Source organism: Scylla paramamosain, chromosome 1 (genome assembly GCF_035594125.1).
Source record: "Scylla paramamosain isolate STU-SP2022 chromosome 1, ASM3559412v1, whole genome shotgun sequence".
NCBI classification, from domain to species: domain Eukaryota; kingdom Metazoa; phylum Arthropoda; class Malacostraca; order Decapoda; family Portunidae; genus Scylla; species Scylla paramamosain.
Window position 1 is genome coordinate 29431021 of NC_087151.1, and position 10000 is coordinate 29441020.

Genomic DNA, 10000 nt, shown 5'->3' on the forward strand with positions numbered 1-10000 from the left:
CTCTCTCTCTCTCTCTCTCTCTCTTCTGCATCGCTCGTCCAGTTCCTTTCATTGTAACTCGATCACAACACATTCCCACCCTCCTCCTCCTTCTCCTCCTCCTCCTCCTCCTCCTCTTCCTCCTCCTCCATCTCCTCTTTCTCTTTCTTGTTTCCCTTTCATTTCCTTTTACTCCTTTCAATTCCTTTTTTTTTCTCTTCTCTTGCTTTCCTCTCTTACTCCCTTCTTGCTATTTTTTTCCTTTAATTTCTTTCACCTCTATACCTTTCTTCCCTATGTCTAAACTTTTCTTCCTTCTCTCTTGTGTCTAACCTCTTTCTCCTCGTGCTCCTCCTTCTCCTCCGTCTCTTCCTTCTCCTTCTTTATTTCTTCACGTCTTTCCTTCCATAGCTCCTTCCTTTCTTCTCAATTTTCTTCCTTACCTGCGTTCCTTCTATTCATGCTCTCTCTCTCTCTCTCTCTCTCTCTCTCTCTCTCTCTCTCTCTCTCTCTCTCTCTCTCTCTCTCTCTCTCTCTCTCTCTCTCTCTCTCTCTCTCTCTGGGAAATACTGTCTCTGCTAAATTTTCTTCGTCTTCATGTAATCGCCTCATCTTTTCCATAATGACAACTTCCTCGTAGGCTTCAGTGTCGCTCCTTCATCACCTCCCCAAACACTCTCTCTCTCTCTCTCTCTCTCTCTCTCTCTCTCTCTCTCTCTCTCTCTCTCTCTCTCTCTCTCTCTCTCTCTCTCTCTCTCTCTCTCTCTCTCGATGGCTTTGTTTTTCCGTCTCTATCAACTTATTTTTCTCTTCTTTTCTCTTTTCTTCTTCGTCTTGTAGTTTCTCTTCATCTGTGTGTGTGTGTGTGTGTGTGTGTGTGTGTGTGTGTGTGTGTGTGTGTGTGTGTGTGCATAAAGGGAAGGGAACCTAAGAGGTCGTTTGTCACAAGGCTGCAAGAGGAAGGGAGGTGAAGGGCAGCGGGAAGGGGAAGAGTGAGAGAGGGAGGGGTGCACGAGGCGCAAAGAGGGGAGGAAAAGGAGAAAGAAATGCAAAAGAAGGGAAGCGAAGAGGTAGATGGAGGATGTAGGGGAGGAACTTTTGAAGAAGGACGTAGGGGAAAAGAAAGAGGTAAGAAAGGATAGGAGAGAAGAGAAGTAAAGAGAAGGTGAGAGAGAGGAGAGAAGGAAAGAGAGTGAGTTTGTTAAGGTAGGAAGGTGTGATCACAAAGGTGTACAATGGAACATACATACTGTATATATATATATATATATATATATATATATATATATATATATATATATATATATATATATATATATATATATATATATATATATATATATATATATATATATATATATATATATATATATATATATATATATATATATATATATATATATATATATATATATATATATATATATATATATATATATATATATATATATATATATATATATATATATATATATATATATATATATATATATATATATATATATATATATATATATATATATATATATATATATATATATATATATATATATATATATATATATATATATATATATATATATATATATATATATATATATATATATATATATATATATATATATATATATATATATATATATATATATATATATATATATATATATATATATATATATACATACAAGCATACATACATACATACTATTACATTATATGCTTGTTTATTTCATTACTGACAGGCAAGCATGTATCACAATAAATAAAAATGAAGTTTAAAAGAAGTATTGTTGCGTTATTGCGAATATTTCCGGCTTTCCTTCCGCTTCCTTTTTATTACTATTATTGTTATTATTATTATTATTATTATTATTATTATTATTATTATTATTATTATTATTGTTATTATCATTTTATTAAAACTACTACTACTACTACTACTACTACTACTACTACTACTACTACTACTACTACTACTACTACTACTACTACTACTACTACTACTACTACTACTACTACTCCTACTACTACTACTACTACTACTACTACTACTACTACTACTACTACTACTCCACTATTGTTATTACTACTACTTTTTTCGTATCACCGCCACCATTATCATCACGATCACCACCACTAATACTGCTGCCATTATCACTGTTTCTACTACCGTCATCATCATCATTTATCTACCTGAGACTCAAATAACGAGCACTAAGACAAAACCAGTGTGTGTAGATCGCGTACCTTTCAGTGACACTTGGAAGCACACTCCGGTGATTGATTTCACCAAGGCTGTTCCTCATGGAGGCTGACCTTCAGATTGACAACAGAGTACGAATGAAAAATGAGGCACAGAGATGAGCAACACTGGCCTTCATCAGTGCCCTGTTTATAGCGAAAGAAAAGATCAGTGTGTAGAAATACTTCACTTTTCTTGCACTCAACTTAAAAACTTTTCACAATGAAGACGAGTGTTAATCTGTGGAAAGTTTTCTTTTACTGTTTTTTTTTCAAAGAAAGATTTTTTTTATGTTGTATCGCCTTTCACTAGTGTATTAATGAATAGAAAAAAAAGTTTATCTTAAAAATGTCACCTCCACTTTTTTTCTTTTTTATAGAAGACACTTGTTACTTCTTAGAAATTTTACTGTTTGTTGGAGAGAAGATCAATATTCAATATCACTGCCCCTTTACTCACACATATTCTTAAAGTAATAAGAACTAAACATATTACAAGATTCTCAACTCACTGGTGCTGTTATTTTTACGCAGACACGTGCTGCTCCAAAGAAAATGTTCATGATTTGTTTATTTGTACGCTGCTGTCCATTGAGAGACTGGAAATGTTTGTTTGTTGAAAGATCGAGAATGACTTAAAATAACACTATTGCACTTGTAACTAGTGATTTCTCCACTATCACCGTTACTGGGATCTTCACGTGATAGTTCTTATAAAAATGTTGTGTTGTCCGTTAATAGACCGCGAATGATCGACTTCAATTAACTAACACAAATGCCCCTTTACTAGTACCTCCTCCTCCCCACACACACACACACACACACACACACACACACACACACACACACACACACACACACACACACACACACACACACACACACACAGAATAAACTCGTAGGTGTGAAAATCCATTAACTGTTAACCTTTACGTAACCTTGAAGCTCCCATGTATATAACGTATTTCAGAATAATTACAGTAATCTTCTTTTTTTTTTTTTTTAACCATGTACATACTGGTACCTGAAAGAAGATTTGTGCCGTAATTATAAACTCTTCAGCCTTTGACATTTGGTGCACGTCATTGTTGCTGCTGTGTTTGTGTCCTGCTGCTGCTTTTAGGTTGTCCCCCGAGGAGGAAAGTGCCGGTGTGTGTTGTCAACTTTTCGTAGAATTTCAAGTAGAGTGTCAATTAAAGTCTCGTGCATTTTTACGCTCTAGTTAAAAGACCTGGCTTTGACTTTGAATCTCTCTCTCTCTCTCTCTCTCTCTCTCTCTCTCTCTCTCTCTCTCTCTCTCTCTCTCTCTCTCTCTCTCTCTCTCTCTCTCTCTCTCTCTCTCTCTCTCTCTCTCTCTCTCTCTCTCATCGAATGTCTGTATAAGAGAGAGAGAGAGAGAGAGAGAGAGAGAGAGAGAGAGAGAGAGAGAGAGAGAGAGAGAGAGAGAGAATTGTCCGTGTGTGTGTATGTGTGTGTGTGTGTGTGTGTGTGTGTGTGTGTCTATGTAGCGTGACCCTGTTGGCCTATTCCACTCTCACGTCACTCCCTCGTTCGCCTCCCCAGCAGACGGCGCCGTGGACTCCCTGCCCCGCTTTCTGTCGCCCATCGAGAACGTGACGGTGTCGGTGGGGCGTGACGCGCGGCTCTCCTGCGTGGTGGAGAACCTGGACAACTATAAGGTAAGACGCTGCTGAAGGAGGAGGAAGAGAAGGAGGAGGAGCAAAAGAAGGAGGCGGTTGTTGTGGTGGAGGAAAAGAAGGAGGAGGTGGTGGTGGGGGGAGGAAGAGAGGGAGGAGGATGAGGAGGAGGTTATGGTAGTGGAGGAAAAGGAGGAGGACGTGGTGGTGGGTGGACGAGGAGGAAGAGAGAGAGAGAGGAGGAGGAGGAGGAGGAGGAGGAGAAATATAAAGGGATACAAAGGAAAACTAAACAGCAATAGACCTTCAGATTCTTATTAGGCTGTTTGGGAGAGGGGGAGGAGGAGAAGGAGGAGAAGAAGGAGAAGGAGGGAAGAGATACAGGTTGAGGAGGAGGAAAAGAAGAAAGAAGAACAGGAGTAACATGAAAGATCACAAAGAAACAACAAAAAGCAATAAATATATTGATCTTACGAGTAACGAGGCATTTTATGATAAACTGCGCTATTAAATTTGGAGTTAGAGGCATAGGATGGCAGACGAGAAGAAGACAGGTAAGAGGGAAAAGCTTAAAATGATAGCAAAAGGAAAGTAGTGAAACCAAAAAAGTAGTAAAGGAGATGAGGGTGGATAGGGTGAAATAAAGGTGGATAGAGAAGCCAAAGGAAGGATCGTTAAGGGATAAAAAAAACATGAATAGCAAAGGATAGATAAAATGATAAGTAAGGGAATAAGAATAGAAAAGGCTGAAATGGACAGTGAAAGATATAAAAAAGAACAATAAAAGTTAATGATTGGAGGATAAACACTGGAAAAATATAGTAAAGCAAAAATAGAAGACAGTAATGACAAGAACAGAAAAAAGAAAAACGAGAGGAAATGGACTAAAATGAGGAGGGAATAAAGGAGAAATATTATATGCAGTATTTTTTATTTAGAGAAATGAGAGGCAGAATAAGCGCATAATTAAAGCCGTTAATAGAATGCATTCCTCATTGTGATACGATCAGATGTGTTGTTATTGTTGTTATTGTTTTGTTATTGTTATTATTATTATTATTATTATTATTATTATTATTATTATTATTATTATTATTATTATTATTATTATTATTATATTATTATTGTTGTTGTTGTTGTTGTTGTTGTTGTTGTTGTACTAGTACAACAATAAGAAAAGAAGAAAAACATCAACAGTAGCAGCAGCAGCAGCAGCAGCAGCAGCAGCAGCAGCAGCAGCAGCAGCAGCAGCAACAACAACAACAACAACAACAACAACAACAACAACAACAACAACAACAACAACAACAACAACAACAACAACAACAACAACAACAACAACAACAACAACAACAACAACAACAACAGCTACTACTACTACTACTACTACTACTACTACTACTACTACTACTACTACCTACTAATATTATTATAACTACTACCATTATTACTGCTACTACCACCACCTCAACTACCACTCCACTACTACTACTACTATTACTATTACTACTATTACTACTACTAGTACTACTACTACTACTACTACTACTACTACTACTACTACTACTACTACTACTACTACTTTTACTACAACTACTACCACTTCTACCACCACCACTACTGTTACTGTCCCTACTCCTATTACACCCTCGCCACCACCACCACGTCCACGACATTTTAGCCTTAGGGATCGAGACTCAGGCCAAAGCTTCACTCATAACAGCAGGAAACCTTTGTCCTCGCATTAGCACATTTCCACAGACCCGCCGATCCAGACTTGTTAGGCGGCTTAGTGAAAGACTGATGTTTACAATAGCTGAGAGACCTTTTTTTTTTTCTCTCTCTGCTTAATCTTTGCGTGACGTGAAGTGTGACAAGTGGAAGCTAATACGTGTTACTTAATCCTTTTTACTGCTGTATTCATCCGTTGTTAGTGTGCAGAGTAATAGAAGAATTATTTGTGTGGATACGTGGAGGGAAATAGAGAGATGGAAAGTAAACAAAAGGTTCGTTTTTACTTTATTTTTCGATTGCAGATTTGTTTAAAGAATTGATATAAAGAGTGTTTAGAAAGTTACTGGTGGTTTGTGTAGATATGTAGCTAGAAGAGAGAGAGAGAGAGAGAGAGAGAGAGAGAGAGAGAGAGAGAGAGAGAGAGAGAGAGAGAGAGAGAGAGAGAGAGAGAGAGAGAATGGGTTTATTGTGTCTTTTTATAGGTTGTAGATTTGTTTAAGGGACTAATTTAAAGATGAATGTTTAAATAGTTGTTGGTGATTATGAGAAAAAAATGTCGTACAGTGAAAGGGTTAGAGAGAGAGAGAGAGAGAGAGAGAGAGAGAGAGAGAGAGAGAGAGAGAGAGAGAGAGAGAGAGGAGGGGGAGGGAAAGAGATTCAGTGGCACTCCTCTAACAAGAAGAGTAATCACCAAATGGGGATCCTGACCCTGTACATGTTGCTTAAAGCTTTCCCCACTCTATAGGTTGAAGGTTGTGTGTGTGTGTGTGTGTGTGTGTGTGTGTGTGTGTGTGTGTGTGTGTGTTTTCATCAACCTCATATTTGAAAGTTCCGTGATTTCAGTTATAGTTATTGACTTAATTATAACCGTTTTGGGTATGCGTGTGTTATTATGAGTGTTATTATTTTTTAACGGTTGTTTATGATTTTGTTAATGTTATTCAAATTATTACTGATATATCACCCCGTCCCCTTCCTTCATTACGTGTTTCCTTCCGCGGGAGTGATGCAAAGTATGGAAATGCAGCTAATTATCATTTACCCTTTACCTGTCTTACCTGCATCCGGGAGCCCCGGGGCATTCTGCTAATTTGCTCTTGAAGGCCATCTGGTGGTTTTGATTAGGGAGTGAGCATTAGTGTTTCTGTGAAAATATACCGTTGGAAATTTTCTGTATAAATTGGTAGACCATTCGATATTGTATTTTTTAATAGTTCGTTTCCTACATTTCTATGAGATTCCTATCACATGTTTTTGTTGTTATTCACGTTTTTATTACATTTATTATTTTTAATCTCCTCTCCTTATTTGCTCCTGTTATTCTTGTGATAAGTACAAAATTTTAATAACTGTGCTTGCAAAAATAAGATTCTATGAAACAAGATACTCGAACAGGCAAGAAGACGAAGTGATGTTGGCGTCCTCGTAGCCGAAACGGGACTGGATGCGTAGCTGGCAGGAGGATGAACACACGAGACAATAGTGTGCCATTTTGGTTATAACTGACTGACACTGATCATTACACTCCTCTTGCTTGTCTGTTGCTTCTGATGAGGGAATAAGCTCTTGTGTAATCTCGTCTTACTTTTACGGAAGCCTTAACGTGTCAGGTAGCGCTGCATTGATTATATTGCATTAGTGGTATGTGGTATTGACACGAACACCTGCCTTCACGGGGCCTCCTTGTAGACGCTCTCATCTTTCCTATTAGTCGTTCTCCTTCAAGATTGCTTCCTGTTGCTTTCTGTCCTTTGTCTCCTAGTTCAATATTAGTTATTATTGCTATTACTGGTGTTATTAGAAATATTGTAAAAGTAGGAGTATAAGTAGTGATAATAGTTGTAATAGCAGCAGGAGTAATTGGTTGTTGTTATTGTTGTTGTTGCTGTTGTTGTTGTTGTTGTTGTTGTTGTTGTTGTTGTTGTTGTTGTTGTTGCTGTCTTTTTTTTTCGTCTTCCTCCTTATCATTATCAAGAACCATGCGTCTTCACTAAAAGTATGAAGCGTTGCTCGAGTGAAGACTGCAAGTTAAAGCAGTGTTTGGTTCTCATTTAATACACACAGAAATAAGAAAAAAGAAAAATAATAATAATATCAAGCACTTTTATTGTAACACACGAAAGAATAATTATCAGCTCAGCATTAACTTGTATTCGTTCAAATAATGCACACTTTCAAGGGACACGCTTATTTCTTCCGTTTCTAACAAAATTTAGTCCAGATTAAAGAAACCACGCAATTAACGAGGCACGAGAAAACTGAGGTAATTAGGCAAGTTTTCGCTCAAGTCCACCAATAGAACTCAGATGATTGGTGTGTCACTAACTTCCGTACGGCGATCCGAGGAAACATGGGACAGATTCTTGGGAGTTATTACGTGTTTGAAGTATATTGTGTCTTTTAGTCATGACCTGGTTATATCTTGGTATTTATTAAACTATTCTCTATAAGATTTTTTTTTTTTTCATGTTGATCAAGTAATTTATGATGAATGCAAAGGTGATATGAAAAAAAGGGTTTACATGTTTCGTAATTGTTCTTGCAATTAGATTTCGAGTTTTTTTTTTCACACATATGTTTGGGTTCTGTAATTGTTTTGGAATTCAATGGTGCCGAATAGAACGTGCTACATTGTATAACAGAGGTCCCGAGGCTGATAATACAGCAACGTGCATCACCGCAGCGTGTGTTAGTGGCAGCCTGTTCCCGTAAGGCCATTCCGCTGCATGTGATGTCTCTCTTGGATTTCTACATTTTGCAAACAAATATTCGCCACAAAATACGGGAGACCATTCCTTAAATAATAATAAAAAAAAAAAAAAAAGAAAAGGGGGGAGGATACTCAAACCATAATGCTTCTACGCTTACAACACTCCCAATTAAATAAATGATACTATTATGGAATTAAGCCGTGCACTTAAAACAACACCATAAAAAAAGTGTTGTTGGTATTTTTTCCAACTGTATGGTACCACTATTTTGAACGAAGTAAGGTTGCATCATTATGTTATCTTCGTCATCGTCATCATTATCATCATCATCATCATCATCGTGTTGTTGTTGTTGTTGTTGTTGTTGTTGTTGTTGTAGTTCTTCTTCTTCTTCTTCTTCTTCTTCTTCTTCTTCTTCTTCTTCTTCTTCTTCTTCTTCTTCTTCTTCTTCTTCTTCTTCTTCTTCTTCTTCTTCTTCTTCTTCTTCTTCTTCTTCTTCTTCTTCTTCTTCTTCTTCTTCTTCTTCTTCTTCTTCTTCTTCTTCTTCTTCTTCTTCTTCTTCTTCTTCTTCTTCTTCTTCTTCTTCTTCTTCTTCTTCTTCTTCTTCTTCTTCTTCTTCTTCTTCTTCTTCTTCTTCTTCTTCTTCTTCTTCTTCTTCTTCTTCTTCTTCTTCTTCTTCTTCTTCTTCTTCTTCTTCTTCTTCTTCTTCTTCTTCTTCTTCTTCTTCTTCTTCTTCTTCTTCTTCTTCTTCTTCTTCTTCTTCTTCTTCTTCTTCTTCTTCTTCTTCTTCTTCTTCTTCTTCTTCTTCTTCTTCTTCTTCTTCTTCTTCTTCTTCTTCTTCTTCTTCTTCTTCTTCTTCTTCTTCTTCTTCTTCTTCTTCTTCTTCTTCTTCTTCTTCTTCTTCTTCTTCTTCTTCTTCTTCTTCTTCTTCTTCTTCTGCTCCTCCTCCTCCTCCTCCTCCTCCTCCTCCTCCTCCTCCTCCTCCTCCTCTACATGCTTTCGGACTGTGGTACACTTATCCCCATCATAAGTGGCGTGAGTTAGTGCCCGGGCTCTTAGGAAGGAAGGTGTCGCCTCCAGCTTAACTCTGAGACATGGGAATTCAGAGTACACTCAAATACTCCTACATCCTCTGTAAGAAAAAGGACTAATACAAGAGGCAAGGAGGAAAGGCTACGGTTATTTCCTTTGAGCATTAATATTCCTAGGATACTTGACAGAAAGAATAGCTATGGGTATTTATTCTAGTCACGGCTGCAACACGTCCCCAGAGAGAGAGAGAGAGAGAGAGAGAGAGAGAGAGAGAGAGAGAGAGAGAGAGAGAGACCTTAAATCATTCAACACTCCAGACAATTTATGAAATTCCCTCTCCAGTTGTGAGTCAGAATAAAATAAATGAAAATGTAATTGTGGTGGATTAGTAACTCAAGATTATTTTCAACCTCATCATTATGAATAATATCAGAAACTTAATATAATCTTCTTGAAATATATAGAGTGAAATTATTTTAATGTCTTGTTGCTAGAATGGTTAGCGGGGAATGAAGTTGAGAAAACACCACATTCTTAGCCTCGACTGATTCACATTCTTCCTTACCGTCTCATTTCCCTCTCTTAGCGATATAAGAAGTTATGTTCCTTTCTTTTAGCCATTTCCTTACGATGTGCAACAATTTCTGACAGTAAAAACAATGTATG

General features: G+C 37.2%; 1 protein-coding gene across 8 annotated transcripts in view; it reads left to right on the forward strand.

The window, feature by feature from the left end:
- Positions 1-10000, forward strand: part of LOC135103023 (limbic system-associated membrane protein-like) — a 225287-nt gene that overhangs the window by 138808 nt on the left and 76479 nt on the right. For 7 of the 8 annotated variants that reach the window (XM_064008925.1, XM_064008896.1, XM_064008906.1 and 4 more), the window contains one exon: positions 3784-3899. In XM_064008925.1, coding sequence (XP_063864995.1) covers positions 3784-3899 — 116 coding nt within the window. The remainder of the gene's footprint in view (positions 1-3783; positions 3900-10000) is intronic. The other variant, XM_064008943.1, reaches the window with a different exon arrangement.